The 24,950-nt window shown below is 43.5% G+C and overlaps 1 protein-coding gene across 1 annotated transcript in view; it reads right to left on the bottom strand.

Moving 5' to 3' along the window:
* NSG2 (neuronal vesicle trafficking associated 2) overlaps positions 1-24,637 on the bottom strand; it is a 102,552-nt gene extending 77,915 nt beyond the window's left edge. The window contains exons 1-3 of the mRNA XM_040344555.1: positions 24,209-24,637; positions 23,253-23,403; positions 15,915-16,031 (exon numbers count right to left, since the gene is read on the bottom strand). Of these exons, the coding sequence (XP_040200489.1) occupies positions 15,915-16,031; positions 23,253-23,381 (246 nt within the window). The 5' untranslated portion in view covers positions 23,382-23,403; positions 24,209-24,637. The remainder of the gene's footprint in view (positions 1-15,914; positions 16,032-23,252; positions 23,404-24,208) is intronic.
* Positions 24,638-24,950: the final 313 nt, after the last annotated feature.

Genomic DNA, 24,950 nt, shown 5'->3' with positions numbered 1-24,950 from the left:
TCCCGGAATGAAACTGACATAGCTACCAATCTGATGCCCCCAAAAAAGGCCGCTACATCACTGCTTTACTAACTGACAGTACTTGCCCTGGCTGGGAATGCCTGGAGGAGCACAATCCCCGCCCCCTGCTTGTGATTGGAGAAATCATAAATCCCGCCTCTTGTGTCCAATCACTGTGCTGTCATTCGTTACAGCACAAGCTGATTTTTGGGAAGGGGGATGTCCCTCAATGGTAGTTTAGAAATGTGGTCACCCAAGTTGTCCAGCAATACGTTTCTGCAACATAGTCTGTAGGAAGGTCCTGGAGCTTGCTGTGCTATCTGAAAACAGAGTTTAGATCACAGGACTGGTTGAACAGAATAACTCTTTTCGAACATAAGAAAGTTCAAATATATGCATTGTAATAGTGAATATAGATGTTCCCCTGCAGCTCAACCTTAGATGCATATGCGGAAAATAATCATATACAGTGGAACCTTGGTTTACGAGTAACGCAGTTTACGAGCGTTTTGAAAGACGAGTAACTTTTTTTTTGCGAGTGTTGCTTTGCAAAACTCTGTGGTGTGCAGTACTACATTTGGCCAGAGGTGCATGGGCGCCGGTGACACTTGAAACGGTTCGAAGCCGTTTGGAAATACTCAGAAATACTCGTAAAAACACTGGGAAATACTCAGTTCCCGAGCCTTTCTGAGGGTTTCAGAGTTCACCCGAGCTGTCTTCAAGTATTTCCGAGTCTCTCCGGCGCCCCCACCTTTGGCCACTTGCGGTATTGCATGAATTATCTTTATTTCCATTGATTTCTATGGGGAAACTGGCTTTGGATTACAAGCATTCTCCTGGAACGGATTATGCTCATAATCCAAGATTCCACTGTATTCTGATTAAATAACTGATACTCTGTATTTAAATTCTTGAAGAGGTTAATATACCTAAAGAAGAACATTTAATGAGGCAATAAAGTAAATTGAAACTGATTGAATGCTATAGAAAGAAAATTAGTTTTTTTAGAATGTCATTGTTCTGTCTTGGAATACAATTTCCTGCTTTAACAGCTTAGATCTTTATCCCGTGTCCCACTGTTCAGTCATCATTTCTTACTGGAATTTAGGTTATCTGCACTCATATCTACATATAATAAAATCTAAAAGGCAATTCATTAAATATTTACACCAGTGCGCAACCAGTAAAACTCAGCACTAAAAGAAGACAAAGACATTTTAACTGACAAAGATTTATTGAAAAAGGTTATATAGTTGTAAAGTATAACTAAGATTTTTTTCCCCAGGGATCTTTTTTTACAAATATAACCATTTAACAAAAACTTGACTTTTCTAAATGTACTCCCTAAAATGCAGCATTTATAGCTGTACTATATCCACATTTCTGAATCTGAGTACACCTGTCATGAGATAGCTATGGGAGCTTATGCGGATGACTTATTCTTATGAAGATTTATTTCTTCCTGAGGCTGAACTTTGAACTCCAGAAAGGTGTAAAATACACATAATAATGTAACTCAGTGTTCATAAATAAATTAATACATGTATGTTATTTTTATTTTTTATGTAGCCAGTGTAAGTACCTGAATTTGACTTGGTATCAGACTCTCGCAATAGCCTATACAACAGCACTCATATTGGGAGAGGGAAAGATAAGACTGGGTACCAATCATGTGTGTAGCATGCATATGTGCTCACAAGAGAAAAGAGTGAGCAGAAAGGTGACCTCATCAGTCTATATCTGGTCTTTTTGGAGACACACACTACCCTTTAGGCTTAATAATAAAAAAAAATTACAGTTACTTGAAAGCGGAACTAGTCCTGCTTTCAAATACTGTGAACAAGCAGTCTTTTTATAGCAGAAGAGGCATGCAATGACTGTGTGCTACAATGATTACTGCACTCCTGTACTTGCGCAGGAGTGACATCATCCCTCGCTAGCCAATGAATATGCCCACAGCCCAGCAAATGGAAGAAGCCAGGTAGAAGATGCCAGCACTGGCTAGCAATCTTAAACCATTGAAGGATAGGTAAGTATTACAGAATTTACCTCTGCCTTAAAGTGGTATTAATCCCAAAAGAAAACATTTATTATATTGCAGCTTACCAATTTTTAGATGTGATAGCTGCATTGGTTTTTTTAAGCTTTCTTTCCTTTATTTTTATCTTGTGATCTAGAGAACTGTGTGCCCAGCGTGTGATCATGCACCCTCTCAGGACAGGGGTAAGGCTACATTCACATTTGGTTGATCTGAAAATGCATTTCTGCTCGCACTATCAGAAACAGGCAAGGCCACACAATGGGCTTGCAATGCCAGTATTTTTTAACAAACAAAACAAGCCAAAATTGCAGCAAAACACATGTTGCCAAACACGCCCGGCCCAGTTCCAAAATTTTGTACATGAGCTTCTCTGACACATTTTTTGCACATATGGCAGCCCATTCACTGGATGCGTGGAAGTGCAAAAAAACGTGAGTGGGAATGTAGGTGTAATTCAGTCATGTAATCACACCGATCCAAGGCGACAATGCCTCCACCCTTATCCGCTGGCCTGATTATTAAAGATTTGTTCTGACATAATGAATCAAGGCGTAAATCCAGGTCTCATTGCATTTTCATCTTTTTGACTTTGATGTCCTCTAAATCTCTTACTTTAGGGGGTTATTATGGACGTTATGTTCATTTTTTGCATTTACAAATATACAAATTTTAGATTTTTTTAGGTAGAGTCTAATCTGTCATATGGGTTCAACCATATTGACAATATTGTACATGTTAAATCATCATCATCTGCATTGAGGGTGAGGGCAAGTAATGATTAATGAACATTGCTGCCTATGGCACATCCCACAATGCAGTTTAATGATAATGATAATAATTGATACATTTAGAAATAAAGTAAAAGATTTTCAAGTTTATTTTTTACTTTTTTTCTTTTTATTTACACGTGAATCCCAATATGAGCCATATCCAGTCAGATCCATAATCTGCTTCATTATATAATTAGGTGTTCATCTTTTTTGGTTCAACATAGCAATACCATTATTGCCCATGAGGTGTCGTTTTACTTTTGTGGTGAATGCCGTCCCTTATGTACATTGGGTATATATAATGGTTTGTGTAATTGGAAATTACGCAATTTTAATATTCAAATCACAAAATATGTATCATGGTTTGCAAAAAGACAGGGTAGATGGAGAGATTTATGCCGAACTCTGGCAAACATGCCACCCCTATTGGTTTCAATATGGACCTGTTATGCAGCTAGTTCGGCCGGACTTCATGTTGGATCCGGCCCTGCACGCTACTGCACATGTCCGTGAGGTGGTGGTGATCCAAAGCGAGGCTTGGTTTTGTTTTGTTTGTATTAATAGAGGTGACGCAGTGCGCTGCCTGTGCCCCTGGACGAAGTAGGTTATTACGAAACGGACGTAGGGCGGAGCGGCGTACTGACGTCACCTCAAGCTCCATACGATTCCCCAGTAGAACGGGTGTCTGAGTTTGTCTACCGGCCGGCACAACAGACTAAAGGCCTATTTTGATCTGCAATACTGTAAGTGCATTACCAACTTTTTAATAAATCTTTGAATACGTTTAACGCACTATGTGGCGCCTTTATCATTTGTTACATATTGGTTACATCTACTGATGATTCCTGTTTGATATTGGACGAAAGCTACTGCCTAAAGATCCGATTTGCTGTGGCTGTTCTCTAGAGTGAGAATCTTGATTACATGCACATAGTGATGCTCCATCATAGGGGATCATAGCAAGCTGATAAGAAGTAATTTCTGCTGATTGGTGGAGGATTCATCATGTTTTTGGACACGATAGTTTATCAACTTATGGACTTTTTTTGCACTAAGCACTGGTGTTTATTGTTTGGTGTTCATTATTATTAATTATTTATGGACTATACACAATTTTAGGAATATTTTTGAATTATATTTAATGGTCAATACTAATATAATAATTTTAGTTTCACGTTCATCACCTTTTGAATTAAGGGAATTGTTCATTTATGTCAATTGACACAAGTTTATTATTATTTATCACTAACCTGGTTTTGGGTATATCTAATTTCTGGGGTGATTTATTTATCTTTCCAATTTATTAATTATATCACAGGCTTAGGGGGTCAGCGCGATTTATTTTTCTTTCCATTATATTTATATGAGTGGGTGGAGGATCTAAAAATTAAAAAAATATCTTGCAGTTCCACTTTAAAATAATGTTCATATTATGCAAAATGGTTGACAATGTGTCTAGTTCTATCTTAGTTTAAATTCTTCAACTTTAAGTGTCAGACATTTAACAGATCTGTCACCACTATTAGAACAATAAGAATCCATACATGTTAGTTCTTGATCATCCCTGCTAGCAAAGCAAGCATAGTCAACAAGGGGGGTGTTTGAAGCATTCCTGCAGCAGATTTACCTAACATAATATCACATTTCCTGCAATGAGCTTTTTTATTTTAAGGATGCATAATTTCAGATCCCCTTCCCAAACCAGGATCCCAAATGTCTGAGCACTTAGTCTCTTGTTCTTACTACTCTCTTCACTTTTGTAGCTGTTCTGCGACCCATTTCAGCTTTAATGTTGTTGTGCAGTTAATAAGGTGGCTTTATCATCAGTTTCCACTGCTACTGTAATTTCTATTGCCTGTTTAAAAGTAATTTTATCTTCTGTCAGCAGTATTTTTGTATTCTTTCACTGCATAATCCACTATCAAATATGCCTCTCAACAAAATCAAGTCCATCTTCAAATCACCCTTATTGCAGCTGCAAAACTCAAAAGAAACTCACCCTCTATCCACGTGATTAATTAAATCTGAATCTTTCTGACAGGGGCTTTCCTAACATATTTTCTTGCATTGTGATGCTGACCATGCACACAGCATTTTAAAGGCAATTTCAGCTGCTTAGAAGTAACCAAATGGATGACTTTAGAGAACCCCATTCCAAAATAAAAAAAAAGGCATGGGCCCACCCTCCCAAGACCATACCAGACCCTTATCCAAGCACACAGCCTGGCAGGCCAGGAAGGGGGAGTATGATGAAGCCCCCGAACCATTCCAGGCAACATGCCCTCAACATGGAGGTTGGTCCCATTGTTGATGGGGACTAGGGTCTCTTTCCCACAACCCTGACTGGTGGTTGCGGGGTCTGAAGGCAGGGGGCTTATCGGAATCTGGGATCCCCCTTCAGGAAGAGAGAACATTGCATCTGCAGCTGAAGACAGCCCTGGATTGTGAGAGTTACAATCCTGTGAAAAAGTATTTGCCCCTTTCTTATTTTACATTTTTTTGCATATTTGTCACACTTAAAAGACTCAGATCATCAATAAATTTTATTATCACACAACTATAACCCGAGTAAATACAAAATGCAGTTTTTAAATGATGGTTTTATTTATTAAGGCAAACAAGCTGTCCAAACCTGCCTGGCTTTATGTGAAAAGGTAATTGCCCCCTAAACCTAATAACTGGGTGTGCCACCCTGAGCCAGTTATCAAGCATTTGTGATAACTGCCAATGAGTCTTTCACATTGCTGTGGAGCAATTTTCAGCCACATTAGAGGGTTTTCCAGCACGAATGAATGTGTAAGGTCATGATACAGCACCTCAATTGGATTTAAGTTTTATGCCATATGTAATGGGACACACACCTTCCAAAAAGTACAGTTTTTGTCTCATCAGTCCACAGAATATTTTCCCAAAACTCTTGGGGATAGTCAAGATGTTTTTTGGTAAATGTGAGATGAGCCTTTGTGTTCTTTTTGGTCAGCAGTGACTTTGGCCTTGGAACTCTCCCATGGATGCCATTTTTTCACAGTCTTTCTTATTGTTGAATCATGAACATTGACACCTTTTGGCACCTTTGGGGGGGGGGTCTGTTTTTGACAGGTCCCCTACCCCACTCCTGGAGATGGGGCCACGGCCAATCTCCCGGAAGTCCAGCCTTCCTCCTCCTTCCCCCCGCCACCGGGCCAATTAGAAAGCGCTGTAGGGAACCAGCTGTGAAGCTGTGAAGGAATGGCGGCGGAAGCACTCGAAAGTCAATCCAAAGACCGGCTGGGGTGCCAACATTACGGGGTCGCTGGACAGGTAAGTGCCCTAATATTAAAAGTCAGTAGCTACAGTATTTGTAGCTGCTGACAATAAATTTTTTCACCCAGGCTGGACCTCCTTTTTATTAAATCAGAAAGCACTTTAACTTAAAGTGGTTGTAAAAGCATTAATATAGAAAACCTTCTGTGTTCAGAAGCACTGCCCCCCCCAGCCCCTCTAATACTTAGCTGAACCCATCTTGATCCAGCGATGTTGCACAAAACACTTGGCTGTCTGGGACTTCCCCTCCTCATTGGCACACAGTGGGCACCATTGGCTCCTGCTGCTGTCAATCAAAGTCAGTGAGCCAATGAAGAGAAAGGAGGGGCACACAGAGCTTCACCTCAGGTGCCCCATAGCAATCTGCTTGCTGTGGGGGCACTCTGCAGGAGGGAGGGGCCAGAAATGTCACTTTGTGAAAAACCACTGCACAGAGCAGGTAAGTATGGTATAACATGTTTGCTTATTTTAAAATAAAAATAAAAACAAGACTTTAATATCACTTTAGCAAAACATCTACATACAGTTAACTTAACTTGAGCTGTTCTGCAAAGAAGAATGGGCAAATATTGCAAAGTCTAGATGTGCAAAGTTAGTACATACATACCCCAACAGACTAAATTCTGTAATGAAAGCAAAAGGTGTTTAACAAAATACTGACACAAGGGGGTGATCCTTTTTCCAATTCAGTGATTATGTTTTTTTTTTTTTTTTTTGGCATGTTGATGTTATATCTTTCACTTGGCTATTATAAGCTGCACTGGGTGAATACAGCTGGATAAAACTGGGTCTGTCTTCATTTCAGGCTGCAAAGCAACTAAATGTAATTATTTTAACTACTTCCGGACCACCCACCACACATATACTGCAGGAGGGCGGCTCGGCTGCGATAACCGAAGTACCTGAACGTAGGTCCGTGCATTAGATTCAGTGGGCGTAAACCTCGCCCACGGACTGGTGGACTCAATGTCCGCTGGCCCCCCGTGATCACGGTAAAGAGAGGAAAGGCGGATCCAGCAATCTCCCTCTACTTCCAGTCAGTCCTTCTGCCTGACAGTTAGAAACACCTCCCTAGGGAACACTTTTTGATCACCCCCTAGTGTTAACCCCTTCCCTGTCAGTGCCATTCATACAGAAATCAGCTAATTTTTATAGCACTGATCACTGTATTGGTGTCACTGGTCACCAAAAAAGTGTTGCATTCACATGGTTGTAATTTCTGCCAACAAATGTTCTATGTGAGTTTGTTGACGGAAAATCCGACCGTGTGTATGCTCCGTCGGACGTTTGCTGTCGGAATTGAGAGCTGGTTCTCAATTTTTCCAACAACAAAAGTTCTTTTCGGAAATTCCGATCGTCTGTAGCCAATTCCGACGCACAAAAATTTTACGCATTCTTGTAATCAATTCGACGCATGCTCGGAATCACTGAACTTCATTTGGCTTGTCATAGTGTTGTACGTGACCGCGTTCTTGACATTCGGAATTTCTGTCAACATTTGTTTGACTGTGTGTATGCAAGATAAGTTTGAGCGAACAATCCGTCGGAAAAAAATCCACAGATTTGATGTCGGAATGTCCGATGGTGTGTATGCAGGAAATTGTTGATTTTAAAAACAATAAAAAAATAGTCCCTAAATTTTTCTCTATTCTGTAGATGCTATAACTTTTGCGCAAACCAATCAATATATGCTTATTGCGATTTTTTTACCAAAAATATGTAGCAGAATACATATTGGCCTAAACTGATAAATATATATATATATATATATATATATATATATATATATATATATATATATATATATATATATATATATATTGGGATTTGTATTATAGCAGAAAGTAAAAAATATAGTTTTTTTTTATTATTCAAAATTTGCATTTTTTTTGTAGTGCAAAAAATAAAAACTGCAGAGGTGATCAAATGCCACCAAAGAAAATCTTTATTTGTGGGGAAAAAAAAGACATTAATTTTCAATTAAAGCGATGCAGTGCTGTATTGCAAAAAATGGCCTGGACCTTAAAGGGGTAAATCCTTCTGGGGCTGGAGTGGTTAAGTGTTGGTGGGGGGTTCTTTTCTATACCCACTGTACATAGTTACATTGTAAATAGTTATATGCTATACCTCTGATCTATGCCCTTCGAAGCTGGAAATCACTGAAGTAGACCCTGCTAAGGAATAATTCCAGACATGGCTATATTATAAATAGTTTTATTGATCAAGCTTGGATCAGTGTAATTACGGTATATACGTATATACCATATCAGGCCAAAGCCCCTAAAAGCTGTAAATCATTTAAGTAGACAGCATACCCCAGTAATCTCCACTTGCTTCCGTGTTCTGTGCTAATGCATTCTAAACACAGGTGGTTGACTGCTCAGCACTGGGGCCATTCAGAGAATGATTTTCAGAGAGGTGGGATTGCAACATCACACTTTCCACTTCATCCAATCAGAAAACATTTTGCTTTCACTCAGAAAATCTGAATGGAGCCCATGCTGAATGGCTAGCTCCCTGTGTTCAGAATGCATCAGTCCGGCCACTCAGCACAGGACCAGAAAGCAAGTGGAGATCACTGTAATGGTGATGTCTACTTCAATGATTTCCAGCTACCAGGGGCATTGGCTAGTTATGGTATATACAATATCTCACAAAAGTGAGTACACCCCTCATATGTTTGTAAATATTTTATTATATCTTTTCATGTCACAACACTGAAGTATGACACTTTGTTACAATGTAAAGTAGTGAATGTACAGCTTGTTAATTTTCTGTCCCCTCAAAATAACACACAGCCATTAATGTCTCAACCGCTGGCAACAAAAGTGAATACACCCCTAGGCAAAAATGTCCAAATTGGGCTCAAAGTGTTAATATTTTGTGTGGCCACCATTAATTTCCAGCACTGCCTTAACCCTCTTGGGCATGAAGTTCACCAGAGCTTCACAGATTGCCACTAGAGTCCTCTTCCACTCCTCCATGATGACATCACGGAGCTGGTAGATACATTGCACTCCTCCACCTCCTGTTTGAGGATGCCCCACAGATGCTCAATAGGGTTTAGGTCTGACATGCTTGGCCAGTCCATCACCTTTACCCTCATCTTCTTTAGCAAGGCAGTGGTCATCTTGGAGGTGTGTTTGGGGTCATTATCATGTTGGAATACTGCCCTGTGGCCCAGTCTCCGAAGGGAGAGATCATGCTCTGCTTCAGTATGTCACAGTACATGTTGGCATTCATGGTTCCCTCAATGAACTGTAGCTCCCCAGTGCCAGCAGCACTCATGCAGCCCCAGACCATGACACTCCCACCACCATGCTTGACTGTAGGCAAGACACACTTGTCTTTGTACTCCTCACCTGGTTGCCGCCACACACGCTTGACACCATCTGAACCAAATATGTATCTTGGTCTCATTAGACCACAGGACATGGTTCCAGTAATCCATGTCCTTAGTCTGCTTGTCTTCAACAAACTGTTTGCGGGCTTTCTTGTGAATGACCTTTAGAAGAGGCTTCTTTCTGGGATGACAGCCATGCAGACCAATTTGAAGCAGTGTGCCGCGTATGGTCTGAACACTGACAGGACGACCCCCCACCCTTCAACCTCTGCAGCAATGCTGGTAGCACTCATACGCCTATTTCCCAAAGACAACCTCTGGATATGACGCTGAGCACATGCACTTAACTTCTTTGGTCGACCATAGAAAGGCCTGTTCTGAGTGGAACGTTTCCTGTTAAACCGCTGTATGGTCTTGGCCACTGTTCCGCAGCTCAGTTTCAGGGTCTTGGCAATCTTCTTATAGCCTAGGCCATCTATATGTAGAACAACAATTCTTTTTTCAGATCCTCAGAGAGTTCTTTGTCATGAGGTGCCATGTTGAATATCCAGTGACCAGTATGAGAGAGTGAGAGCGATAACACCAAATTTAACACACCTGCTCTCAATTCACACCTGAGACCTTGTAACACTAACGAGCCACATGACACCGTGGAGGGAAAATGGATAACTGGGTCCAATTTGGACATTTTCACTTAGGGGTGTACTCACTTTTGTTGCCAGCAGTTTAGACATTATTGGCTGTGTGTTGAGTTATTTTGAGGGGACAGCAAATTTACACTGTTATACAAGCTGTACACTCACTACTTTACATTGTAGCAAAGTGTAATTTCTTCAGTGTTATCACATGAAAAGATAAAATAAAATATTTATAAAAATGTGAGGGGTGTACTCAATTTTGTGAGATACTGTACACTTACCATACTGTACGTAGGTGAACTCAATATTGTGTCAATCTCGCTCCCTTTCTCGGCGAGATTGACCACCTACGAGCCCCATCGCGGGAGCCAGCGCCGAGCTGGCTTGCCGCGATGGAGACAGAGCCGTCATAGAAGCGACGGGAGATCCGACTTGGATTCCCGCCAATTCTACACGTGTGCGGCGTTTGTTATGAATCCTGAAGGGGAAGTCCCCGCCGGATTTTAAATAAAAATCCGGCATGGGTTCCCCCCTCAGGAGCATACCGGGCCCTTAGGTCTGTTATGGGTTGTAAGGAGAGCCCCCCCTACGCCGAAAAAAACGGCGTAGGGGGTCCCCCTACAATCCATACCAGACCCGTATCCAAAGCACGCTACCCGGCCGGCCAGGAAGGGAGTGGGGACGAGCGAGCGCCCCCCCACTCCTGAGCCGTACCAGGCTGCATGCCCTCAACATGGGGGGGTTGGGTGCTCTGGGGCAGGGGGGCGCACTGCGGCCCCCCCCACCTCAGAGCACCCTGTCCCCATGTTGATGAGGACAGGGCCCCTTCCCGACAACCCTGGCCGTTGGTTGTCGGGGTATGCGGGCGGGAGGCTTATCGGAATCTGGGAGCCCCCTTTAATTAGGGGGCCCCCAGATACCGGCCCCCCACCCTAAGTGAATGGATATGGGGTACATCATACCCCTACCCATTCACCTGGAGGAAAAATGTCAAAGTTAATAAACACACAACACAAGGGTTTTTAAAATAATTTATTTTTCTGCTCCGGAGGCCCCCCCTGTCTTCTTTATTAGCTCTGTTTACCAGGGGGGGCTTCTTCTTTGACGTCTTCGAGTGGGTGGGGGCCGCCGTCTGGTTCTCTTCCACCGCCGGGGGGGTCGCTTTTAAAAAAGCCCCCACCCCCCAGCGGGTTTCCTCCGGCGTCTTCGGCGGGGGGGCTTTTTCTACCGCTATCCCGACGGGTCTTCTCCGCTATCCGGGGGGTCTTCTTCTATGTTCGCCGCTCTCCGCTGTTGACTCGGCGCACCCCGGTTCTTCCTCCAGCTGTCCGGTGCCTTCTCCTTCAGCGCTGAACGTCTATCTTCTTCTTCCGTGCTGTGAAGTATTCTTCTTCTTCCGGGCTGTGACGTCATCTTCTTCACTTCTCCAGATGTTGACACGCCGGCTCTTCTCGCTGAAATGACGGATGCGCGCCTTGCATCGGACCTATATAGGCCTCACAGTCCCATCATGCTCTGTACCTACCCATGTGATACCTACCACGTGGTAGGTATCACATGGGTAGGTACAGAGCATGATGGGACTGTGAGGCCTATATAAATCCGACGCAAGCCGGGCACACGTCATTGCAGCGAGAAGAGCCGGCCGGCGTGTCAACATCTGGAGAAGACGGAAGACGAGAAGAGAAGAAGATGACGTTACAGAAGAGCGGACTGACCGCCGCCAGTATAGCGGCGGCCAGCCCTAAAGGAGAAGGAACCGGACAGCGGGAGGAAGAACCGGGGTGCGCCGAGTCAAGAGCGGAGAGCGGCGAATATAGAAGAAGACCCCCCCAGAGCTGAGAAGACCCCCGAAGCGGAGAAGACGTCACAGAAGAGCTGAGAAGACCCCCGGAGCGGAGAAGACGTCACAGAAGAGCGGTGAAGACCCACGGAAATCGGAAGAAGAAGCCTACCCTGGTAAAAGAGCTAAAGAAGACAGGGGAGGCCTCCGGAGCAGACTAATAAAATATTTTAATACCCTGTGTGGTTTATTTGTGTTTTTACCACTTTTCTTGCAGGTGAATGGGTAGGGGTACGATGTACCCCATACTCATTCACTTAGGGTGGGGGGCCGGTATCTGGGGGCCCCCTAATTAAAGGGGGCTCCCAGATTCCGATAAGCCTCCCGCCCGCATACCCCGACAACCAACGGCCAGGGTTGTCGGGAAGGGGCCCTGTCCTCATCAACATGGGGACAGGGTGCTCTGAGGTGGGGGGGGCCGCAGTGTGCCCCCCTGCCCCAGAGCACCCAACCCCCCCATGTTGAGGGCATGCAGCCTGGTACGGCTCAGGAGGGGGGGGCGCTCGTCCCCACTCCCTTCTTCCTGGCTGGCCGGGTAGCGTGCTTTGGATACGGGTCTGGTATGGATTGTAGGGGGACCCCCTACGCCGTTTTTTTCGGCGTAGGGGGGGCTCTCCTTACAACCCATAACAGACCTAAGGGCCCGGTATGCTCCTGAGGGGGAACCCATGCCGGATTTTTATTTAAAATCCGGCGGGGACTTCCCCCTCAGGATTCATAACAAACGCCGCACACGTGTAGAATTGGCGGGAATCCAAGTCGGATCTCCCGTAGCTTCTATGACGCGCTTGCTGGGATGTGCTGTCACTATTCCAGTGAGTGTGAGATGTCGGCGAGATCTCGGCACCATGTGGCCGAGAATCAGCGCGATGCTGTCGTGCTAAAAACACAATATCACAAACACCTACTGTATTTACACTGGTCCAAGCTTGACCAATGTAATGCTTTAAAATATAGTCATACCTAGAATTATTCTTTAAGCTATATTAACATAAAATATATAATACCATGTTTCAGAAGTGAAGTGCATTTGTACTTAACACCCAGAGAAAAAAAATTGTGAAGTATTTGCATTAGTCCCTAAAACCGCAAAATTGTAGATAAAAGGAAATCATCGGGAACACTTCTTTTCAGGATTATGAAAATGGTGTTTTGACAATGAGAACAAAGGGTATTATATGCTTACAAAGAAGAGAGTAATAATTATATATAGCCCTATTAAACGCTTCAGTGACTCACAGTATTTCTCTTATAACCACAACTTGATAAATTGATGAAAACATTGAAGACACTGAAACCAACAGCACACAATTGTCGTGTTTGTTGTGCAACTTTTTTTATATCAAGGTGAACATGACCGTTCAGTGAACAATTATCATTCCCTTATAACAGAAAAATAAAATCACGATCCTTCACATTGTAGACCATGTTGTGTGGGCATCCATCTGTGCCCAAGCTGCTCAGCCAAGCATTAACTGATATAAGAAAAAGGAAATTATTTGTGGCAAGCAGTTTTGCATGTGTACTTACATCAGCAATGGCTGAATGCACACAGAAGTCCTGCTTTGCCAATTGCGGATGAACTGCGGCTCATTGTGGTTCAACGGGAATTACTGAAAATAAACGGCACGTGAAATACGTTCAAACTAACCCCTGTTCTAACCTTTTGTAATTCCAATCACTTGGCTACAGAGGCAAAAGTACACATATAAAACCACATGTAAAAAGATGTACAGGAGTATGAAACACAAGTATGACCAGAGTTGAAGAGTGTGATTTGACTAAATTGTACTGTATGTTTGGGTACGCAATTACCTGATCAAAATGTATCAGCCACTATATCAGTTCTTTAACTTACCATACAATTTAAATTCAAAAGATTTAGTGATCCCAAAGAATAGTAATGGGCCGAACACCCCCCAAATTAGTTTGCACCAGAACTCCCAACCATGTAAAAAGTTTGGAACGCAAACTTTAATAAAGTCTAAGGGACCCAAACATGAAAAATCCCCATTTTGAAGCCTTATATGCCACTGCCAGTTTTTGGCCATAAAAAGGATATGGGGGCCCAGGTACTGCCCTGGGGGACATGTATCAATGCAATAATTGTTGTTATTTTTTTTATCGTTTTTACAGCAGCAGTGATTTTAATGATGCTTAAAATGAAACAATAAAAAAAAAAATTCCTTTAAGTATAGTGCCTGGGGGTCCCCTTAGTCTGTCTGTAAAGTCGTGCATCTGTGCTGTGTATAGAACCTGCTGTGCAAAACTGAAATATTTAAAGGGAAAGATATTTAAATTGATTTTCCCCAGCTGCAAGCTATACACAAATTTTAAAAACAATGGCATGGGGTCCCCCCCCAATTCCTACCAGGCCCCTTGGTTCTGGTATGGATTTTAAAAGCAACCCCATACCAGAATGTAAAAAAAAAAAACAGTGTGGGATCCCCTCAAAATCCATACCAGACCCTTGTGAGCATGCATGCAGCCTGGCAGACCAGGAAAGGTCTGCCAAAGCACCTTGTCCCCATGTTGATGGGAACAAGGGCCTCTTCCCGACAGCCCTGGACTATGGCTGTGGGGGTCTGCAGGCAGGGGGCTTATCTGAATCTGAAAGCCCCCTTTAATAGATCCCAGCCCCCCCCCCATGTGAATGAGTAGATAATACCCTTATCCATTCACCAAAACCGCTGTCTGCCTGCCCTGCCAGCAGGTGGATCAGGACCGGATTTGGAAAGGTTATTGGGAGGTATGAACTGTTTTGTTAGAGTCTCAAGGTATTCTTATTTGGCATGGTTTTTATATTATAAATCCTGAAATTATTAAACTGCACCAGTATTAAAAACAGTACAACATTTAAACAGAAGATGATTTTATAAGGCAATAGGGGTTATTTACTAAAACTAGAGTGTAAAATATGGTGCAACTCTGCATAGAAATCAATCCGCTTTTAGGTTTTATTGGCAAAGCTTAATAGGGAATGTAAAGACAGAAGGTTTTTTTTATCTTAATGCATTCTATGCATTAGGATAAAAAACCTTCTGTGTGCAGCAGCCCCCCTAACACTTATCTGAGGTCCCTCTCTGTTCAGTGATGTCTATGAGTGGCTCAGCTGTCCAGATTCTCCTTCCTGATTAGCTGAGACACAACAGCAGTGCCATTGGCTCCCACTGCTGTCAATCAAAGTCAGTTAGCCAATCAGGGGATAGAGGGGTGGGGATGGGTCAGGGCTCCGTGTCTTGCTGCTTGATGTGAGGGCACTGAACAGGAGGGAGGGGCCAAAATGACAGAAGAGGGACCTGAGAAAGGGAGGATTCGGGCTGCCCTGTGCAAATCCACTGCAACAGAGCAGGGAAGTATAACATATTTATTATTTTTATAGGGAAAAAAAGGCTTTACAATCACTTAGTAGTTTCATTTTGGATAGAGCAAGGGAGGGTAAGATTTATTTTCACCATCTGTGTCCCATTACGTAGATTTCCCTTCACTTGGCCCATAGGCAAACATGAAATTAGAGGAAATCCTTGAAAACTAAAGTAATTCCTTGGTGGGCCCCAGGCCACCAGAACTAGTGCCCCATTGAAACATTTCCCCTCTTTTACTTTTCTGGGGACAACCCAAAATTTTGCGATTTTCTTATACTTTCATTTGATAATGGTGAACAGGACAAATAGAGTGAACAGGACAAATCTCCCTAACGGGGGCACAGACAGCCATAAAACTGACAGATGTTCTAATCCCTCTCCACTCTAAAACTAAATAAATACGTTTGCCTTTAGTTATACTTTATTTAAATAAGCTGATTTTAGAACCTGAATGGCTACCATGTACAGCTGCACCAGATTTTGCGCTCTCCAGTTTTAGTAAATCAACCCCAATATGCGGAAGCCAATTCATCTGTAAAAGGAACAGTATATTAAATCACACCAACAAGAGGATCTCTATAATGTAAGAAATGAAAATAAAGATACAGTACCTTTAATCTTTCAGTCACCCCATCTGTGAAGCTGACAGTGAACTCAGCAATTTTCGGCACTCTTATTTTCTTGTTCTTTTGTTCAGACTGATACTCTGTCCTTGTCTTCACAACCACCTAAAACACACCAAAGTGTTAGTCCTGAACATAGTAGAACAACTGAGATCTAAAGTGGTTACATTATTCGCAATTAGAGATGAGGTTCAGATTGCTGCTACCAAGGGTTCAAGGTACGGTAGTTTAACCACTTTAAATCAGTATTTTTTGCTAGAACTACTTAGCGATCGCTGAAATTGTTTATGTCACACAGTATTTGCACAGCAGTTTTTCAAATGCAATTTTTTGGGGGGAATTTTTTTTTTAATGAATAAAAAAAAAAGGAAACAATATATACCCCAAATGTGGAAGATGATTTTATGTCAAATAAATAGATACCTAACATGTCATGCTTTCGATTTGCGCATTCTAGTGAAATGTCGAAATGGCGACAAACTACGGTACTTAAAAATGTCCATACACAACGGTTTAAACGCCTTTGGAGGTTACCTGTTTAGAGTTGCTGAGGGCATCTAGCACTAGAATTATTTCTCTTGTTCTAACATTCACGGCAATACCTCACATGTGTGTAAACACTGTTTACATATACATTTGCTTCTGCGTGCGGGCACGGAGGGATTGTTTTAGTAACAGCTTTATTTTTAGATCTCCTTCTCATGTGATTTTATTTTGGAGAGTCAGGGGCTTTCATTCAGGTGAACCTTCTATTTTCATGGAAGTCTATTGTAAATGGTGATAAAAGTGAGAAGCAGAAGCTTACAGTTGCTTTTGAGAGAGCTTGTGACATGCTTATTGTGATTGTGGGAGACAGAGCATTGTAGCTGATGCTTGCTGCCATACAGTGGCATCTGGGAGAAGGCAGGGGTTTAGAGGCCTTACCGTGAGGAGCAAAATGGCACAGAGGGCTGCTGTTCCTCGCTCCAGGAGGATCTGGGAAAAGCCAGGGCTTATCCTCCCAAGAATTCCTGGCCAATCGGGTCTCAGGATCTGCTTCCTGAGTGTCCTGGAGGAGAATCAGGAAGACAATAGAAAATATTACCTTGTTATTGTCAAATAACTGGGTGGGCTTAGGGCAGGCCCGTCGGAACAAGACAGGCAAAACAAGCAACTGCTTGGGGCCCCGAGCTGGCCTGGGGCCCTAGCAGGGCTGCAGCCTGTAGCGTGGTCGAGCTCCTCTTCCTAGTTCCTCCTGCAGTCCGGCCAGGTACCGTAACCACGCGGTACAGGAGATTCAGTTTTCTGTTCCTGGCCGGACTGACAGGAAGTGCACACACTCAGTGCTCACTTCTTTTCAGTCCGGCCAGGAACAGCAAACTGAATCTCCCCCCCTTTTTTCCCCTTTCTTTCCCCTTTTCCCTCCCATTCTTTTTCTTTTTCTTCTTTTCCCCCCCAGTTGTGTGTTTTCCCATTTCCCTTCACTTCCTCCCCTTTTTTCAATCAATATTCTGATAAGATGATGATCTTCTAGATACTTACAGAAGTTCCCTAAGGAAGCATATATATACGTCAACGTCAACATCAACGTGTGATAAGCTGCTCAACATCATATTGTTTTGAAGGATATTTTGTGCAGTCATCTTGACCTAAGAGTTGTTTTATATATTTGTAATAAAGTTGTTTATTCATAAAAACAGTTAAGTTAATGTAATTGTGTTATCTCACAGACAACTACAAAGCCGTGAAAGTCCTACATTACCATGCATGGGGGTTTCCTCCTTAAGTGTTCTTTTGTGACTATAATTTGGGATGTGGCTGTTTATTGTTGTCCTAAGAGCTTTTATATATATATATATATATATATATATATATATATATATATATATATATATATATATATATATATATATATACTGTAAGATGATTGTTTTCTTTGGGTCTCTGAAGAGACCTATGTTAAAAAAAACATTAACGTCTCTGCACATGCTGTGAACAAGCCCAAAATATTCTACATGAGTTAAGTCTGAGTGTTTTTTTTATATCAGTTTTTGTGCACATAACGTGTAAATGAGGCCTTAAAGCTGTTTAAACTCTGTTTCTGCATGGTACATAAGGATATTTAAGGCTCGCCCATATTTTGAAGCTGGCTGCCAGGAGAGCAAGGGTTAAGGCAAGTATTCCTCTCTGTTATATCCTTCTAGAGTCTAGACCAGGGGTCTCAAACTGGCGGCCCTCCAGCTGTTGCAAAACTACAAGTTCCATGAGGCATTACAAGGCAGACAGTTACAAGCATGACTCCCACAAGCAGAGGCGTGATAGGACTTGTAGTTTTGCAACAGCTGGAGGGCTGCCAGTTTGAGACCCCTGGTCTAGACCAAACAAAAATTAGACCCTTACTACCAGGGGTAGGCTGACAACTCATGGGAACCCTGGGCAATAGGAGATCATTGGGCCCCTGCCCTGTGTCCCTGCCCACACGCAAGCCACACCCACACAAACCTACATATTGCACTGGCCACATGATATGTGTTTGTGGAAGCCATCCTCCACATATTGTAGCTCAGCTGCCCAGAAGGGACCATCAGCAAACTGTGGGAGCTGTTGGGTCCTTATGTTAAAGGCGAAGTACATTCAAAGCTCTTTTGGACATACTTCTCCAGTGGATCACAGTAGTGCAATTAGTTCTGCACTCCTGTGACCCATTTTTTAGCAGACAATGGGCTGAAGCTTGCTGTCAGCTGACATCAAAGAGCCACTCCAGGCTGGGGAAAGATCCCTTAGTGAGCTGCTGAAAGCCAGAGCCAGCCACTCCTGCCCCCTTCACAGCCCAGCACAGCGAGTACGGGGGAGGGTCAGAGCTGACAGCGGTGACTGACAGTCACCAGCTCTCTGTTCAGAGCAGAGGTGGAAAACTGAGCGATCAGAGGTTCTTAATCTCTTAGTTCTCAGTCTTAGAGCCAGCGTGGGACAGATGCAGCATTGGAGTATTAGTTCATGGAAAAAAACAAAACCAAAAAAAAACTTTACTTCTCTTTAAAGAATGAGCAAATTCCCAAGGAGAGAGATGGGGGAAATAATGAAGTAGGAGAGAGAAAGGGGGTGAGAGAGAGATAGAGGGGGTGAGAGGAAGGTGAATAGGAAAGAGGGGGTGAGAGAGAAAGGGGTGAAGGAGAGAGAGGTGGTAAAAAAGCGAGCGCGCGCGAGAGAGAGAAAGGGGTGAGAGAGCGATAGAGGGGGTGAATGGGGTGAATGGGAAAGAGAGGGGGTGAGAGAGAGATGGGTGAGGGAGAGAGGTGGTAAAAGAGAGAGAGAGAGGGGGTGAGAGAGAGAGAGAGGGGATGAAAGAGAGAAAGTGGGAGGGGGAAGAGAGAGAAAAGCGGTGAGAGGAGGTGAGAGAGAGGAGGTGTGAGAGAGAGGGGAGTGAGAGAGAAGGGTGAGAGGGGTGACAGAGGGGGAGGAGAGAGAGAGGGGTGTGAGAGGGAGGGGGTGAGAGATAGAGGGGGTGAGAGAGAGAGAGCGGGAGGTGAGACTTTTTCCCCTGACTGCTTAGCCCTCAGCTGCTTCCTTCAGATCCTGTCTGGGCACACAGCCGTCTCTGTCATCCTCACCGGTTGCACAGACAACACAGCTGGAGGCTTCATGTGAGGGAATGGGAAGAGGGAACATAAATGGGTTTCTGGGAACTATCCCCAGCATGTGTGCCCAGATTGTGTCATGCACAGTTTTTCTATTACAAGGATGGGGGATTACTCACATCCCCGTCTCCTCCTCTCCAGTCTTTTGCCTTATCCTGGGCTCCCGGTCAGTTTCCTCTATGTCTGCCTAGATTATCGCAGATAATGGTAATGCGCACGCCTATAAGAGGTACCAGGAGCCTCTCATAGGGTGGGCACCCCTACTGGCCCAGGCCCTCAGGCAATGCCTGAGTGGCCAAATGGTCAGTCTGCATTTGCTTACTACTACACACAGGGGACCAAAACATCTGACTGAGATTTAAGTGCCCCACACCAGGTATGTACAAATGCAAGAAAATATAAAAACACACCAAACACAGTCCACATAGCCTAAATGTGGTTGTAAACCATTGCTAGTACTAACACCAAATTTCAGCAAGTCCAATCAAACTTGAACGTGCTGTGATCTTTGTTTTCTTACTGAACTGTGCAGCCTCATACCTGCAGGTCACGTGATTGATCAAGTGGTGTCACTGCCCAGAATCTGTTTCCATGGCAATGGAACTCTCTCAGACCTGGAAGCAGACGTAACCTCCTCATTTCCCCATCCAAGAGCAGGGATGGGTGGGGGGGGACGTATGTGTTCTTGAAAAGCGCGCCTGTATCTTTAGCGGGATGACGCAAAATGGTAAAATAGTAGGAAAGACACAGGCAGGATCAACCAGGTAAGTCAGAGCATCTACAGCCAGTAATAATATACAGGTATGAACTAATTTTAAATTCAGTCAGTGCAGTATTTTCTCATTTTCCCTTTTCCCTTTACAAACACTTTAAGCCACTACAAAAGTAGCCCATCTAAAAAAGGAGTGCTTGGCCCGTCATGCCTATGCTTTAGCTGATAAATCACAGAGCATCAAAGTCCTTGTGCAGGTTTTAAAGACGTTTACAAAAATGCATGAGCCACTGCGGACCTATGCTTTTTAAAAATGCAAATTGTCTGGCCGATTTGTGCAGACACTGCAGAGAAAGTGACAAGGATACTGGCATTCTAGTCAGATCAACAGGTATTTTCTATACTTGATCAAAATGTACGTAGTCTAAAAAAAGAAAATAATAGCAGCCATCACATCTAAGGACTGCTAAGCTTAAAGCGGAGCTCCACCCTAAAGTGGAATTCCTGCTGATCGGAACCCTCCCCCCTCCGGTGTCACATTTGACACCTTTCAGGGGGAGGGGGGTGCAGATACCTGTCTAAAGACAGGTATTTGCACCCACTTCCGGCCACACAGTCTCGGGCAGACTGCGAGCATGACGTCACCTCCCGTCCCCGTCCCCCCTCCCCCCGTTGTGTTCTGGGAACACTCTGCTCCCAGTAAACAGCGGGAGCCAATCGGCAGGCATAGCGCGACTCGCGCATACGCCGTAGGGAACCGGGCAGTGAAGCCGGAGAGCTTCACTTCCTGGTTCCCTCACCGAGGATGGCGGGGGGGCAGCAGAGTGACGAGCGATCGCTCGTCCTCTGCTGCGGACAGTGCTGGACTGCAGGACAGGTAAGTGTCCTAATATTAAAAGTCAGGAGCTGCAGTATTTGTAGCTGCTGGCTTTTAATATTTTTTTTTCAGCGGACATCCGCTTTAAAGAGGAGCTCCAGTCTCCGCCCAAAAAAATTAAGTCAGCAGCTAGAAAAATTGTAGCTGCTGACTTTTAATATAAGGACACTCCCCTGTCTGATGTATTTACCCGAGCTGATTCTTCAATCGGCTTTGGGTCCAGGCGCTGACATCTTAAGTAAGGGAAACCGTCAATAAAGCCTTCCGGCTTCACAGACAGTTTTCTACTGCGCATGTTCGCTGCTCTGTGCCTTGTGAATGGTTCCGCAGTCTTCTGTGACCTGTGATGTGACCCAGAAGGCTGCCCAGGGATGGCGGGATGGACGAAATTTCTGCTCAGATCACCATGGTCGATCTGACTGGTAAAGGGAGTGGGTACCTCTCATACCCGATCCCTCCAAAAAGTGAAAAATGTGGCAGTGGAGAGGGGGAGGATGCTTTAAATGTATCTTGAATTTAGCTATACTTCAAGCTGCACTGCTTGTAATTTGAAGGGTAATCATCAAAAGGTTTTACAAAGTGAGTCTCTTTGCATTTTTTTACAGTGAAAACCTCATTTTGGAAACGCGGACAATTGAAACAGCACAACATTTCCATGGCCTTGATTACTTGAATTCTCTTCTGGAAGGGAAATTTCCCAAAACACAATAGTAACCGAGTGAGTATATTTTGGAAAGCCAACAGTTTTAAATAAAAATTCAAGAGTGGAAAGCCAACAATATTAACTTAAATGTCAAGAGTGGAAAGCCAACAGTATTAAATAAAAATTCAAGAGTGGAAAGCCAACAATATTACCTAAAATCTCAAGAGTGGAAAACCAACAGAATTACCTAAACTCTCAAGAGTGGAAAATCAAAAATACTGCCTAAACTCTCAACAGTGAAAAGCCAACAGTATTACCTAAGTGGAAAGCCAACAGTATTACCTAAGTGGAAAGCCAACAGTATTACCTAAGTGGAAAGACAGCAGTATTACCTAAGTGGAAAGACAACAGTATTACCTAAGTGGAAAGCCAACAGTATTACCTAAGTGGAAAGCCAACAGTATTACCTAAGTGGAAAGCCAACAGTATTACCTAAGTGGAAAGCCAACAGTATTACCTAAGTGGAAAGCCAACAGTATTACCTAAGTGGAAAGCCAACAGTATTACCTAAGTGGAAAGACAGCAGTATTACCTAAGTGGAAAGACAACAGTATTACCTAAGTGGAAAGCCAACAGTATTACCTAAGTGGAAAGACAACAGTATTACCTAAGTGGAAAGCCAACAGTATTACCTAAGTGGAAAGCCAACAGTATTACCTAAGTGGAAAGCCAACAGTATTACCTAAGTGGAAAGACAACAGTATTACCTAAGTGGAAAGCCAACAGTATTACCTAAGTGGAAAGCCAACAGTATTACCTAAGTGGAAAGCCAACAGTATTACCTAAGTGGAAAGACAACAGTATTACCTAAGTGGAAAGACAACAGTATTACCTAAAAACTCAAGAGTGGAAAACCAACAGTATTATCTAAACTCTCAGGAGTGGAAAGCCAACAGTATTACCCTGAAACTCGAGAGTGGAAAGCCAACAGTATTACCCTGAAACTCGAGAGTGGAAAGCCAACAGTATTACCTTAAATCAAAAGAGTGGAAAGCCAACAGTATTACCTAAAATCTCAACAGTGGAAAGCCAACAGTACCGTATTACCTTAGTGGAAAGCCAACAGTATTACCTAAAATTTTAAAAGTGGAAAGCCAACAATATTACCAAAAATCTCAAGAGTGGAAAGCCAACAGTATTAACCATGCTAGCTTTACTTACTGGTATGCATATTAGCTGCTTATATATGCCCTCACCTGAGTCTGACACTAGAAGCAATAGCCTTTCACTGGAATATTCCATCAAATAGCAATAGGTTAGCATCATATGTTACTCATGTTCCCCCTCCAGCACTGACATAAAGGGGTCTTTAATTTAAAGAGGAAGGTGAAGTAGGCAGGCTGATGTATTTGACACACACACACAAATAAAGCAGAGCCCTGTAGGTCAGTAAGGGATCCATTCCTAATAATATTACCTTCTCTGGAGCAGAAAACTGCAGGTGATTTACATCCAAGGGTGTGATCAAAGGCACCGTCTGAAAGCCATCTTCAGCAGAAGCCTCCTTAGTGTTCTTGTCACTCAGATTGCTCCCCAGCTTCACCATCCTGATTCCTCTCTTCCCACACCTAGGGAGCAGCAAAATGTTCAGGCTCAGTCATATGCATCCTTTATAAATGGAGGGGATCGGGGGTCATCACAATAGACATGTGCATGTAAAAATCCCTGTTCTATAATACTAATGTGTGACAGTAAAACATAGACAGTGTTATGCAATGCCTATAGAGGATGCCTATAGGAGATGCCTACAGAGGATGCCTATAAGAGATGCCTACAGAGGGTGCCTATAGGAGATGCATACAGAGGATGCCTATAGGAGATGCCTACAGAGGATGCCTATAGGAGATGCCTACAGAGGATGCCTATAGGAGATGCCTACAGAGGATGCCTATAGGAGATGCATACAGAGGATGCCTATAGGAGATGCCTACAGAGGATGCCTATAGGAGATGCCTACAGAGGATGCCTATAGGAGATGCCTACAGAGGATGCCTATAGGAGATGCATACAGAGGATGCCTATAGGAGATGCATACAGAGGATGCCTATAGGAGATGCATACAGAGGATGCCTATAGGAGATGTCTATAGAGGTTTCCTATGGAGGATGCCAATAGGAGATGTCTATAGAGGTTTCCTATGGAGGATGCCAATAGGAGATGCCTATAGAGGATGTCTATAGTGGATGCCTATAGGAGATGCCTATAATGGATGCCTATAGGAGATGCCTATAATGGATGCCTATAGGAGATGCCTATAGTGGATGCCTATAGGAGATGCCCTCCTATTACATGCGCAGGCATTGTATCATTGAGCAGGCAGGGAGTGTCTGCTATGGAAGGTGTCTGATAAAGCTGATAAAAGCCAATACTCACGATGATGAGAAGCTGTCTGTCTGTGTCCAGGCTGTTAGGAGAGGAGTAGAGCCGAGCGCTCTCCGTGGTGCTGATGCAGACAGCGATCCTACAACGACGGCTTGTGACAGCTTGTAAAGGCGAGCGGGGCGCCTATTGCAGCACACTCTTCCTGCGGCACTCGCTAGCTAGCTCCGCTCGCCCTGTTCGCCTGTACAAGCTCGCCCTCTGCTGTCCAAATACGAGAAAGCGCATGTTCCGTAGAAATTCCATTTACTGACCAAGCAGCAGGGAGAACAGACGGACAATGTTACCTAAATATAGACATTTAGCCCGGCTGGGTTTATTTCTAAAGGTTGCTTGGCACTGTGAAGGCTTTTATAATGAAGACTAAAAAGGCGAAAGCCTAACCATTAGGAGCATTAAAGCATGCTACAGCTATGAAATGTTACAAGCCTATTCTTTACAGGAATGAGAAAAGTATTCGTCATGTTTCCTTAGAGACCAGACAATGCAGAGGTTTGATGGATGTCACGACGAAGCCGCTGTAGACACGAATATGTAATTATAAATTGTTATTCCGCGATCCGCGCTCTCCCCGTTACTCCCACCCACCAGCTGCTCATGGAACATAACCTGCTCTAGGTATTTAGCTTGAGGTGTTGGTTTTAGGGAAGCAGTGTGTGTGATTCGGGGGGTTTATCTTGCTATGGGTGGGGTTTCATCTTTGTTGTAAATTAGAATGTCAGTCTTGTATTTATTG

This window comes from Rana temporaria, chromosome 3, assembly GCF_905171775.1.
Source record: "Rana temporaria chromosome 3, aRanTem1.1, whole genome shotgun sequence".
Classification (NCBI taxonomy): domain Eukaryota; kingdom Metazoa; phylum Chordata; class Amphibia; order Anura; family Ranidae; genus Rana; species Rana temporaria.
This window is presented reverse-complemented; position numbering and strand designations above follow the sequence as displayed.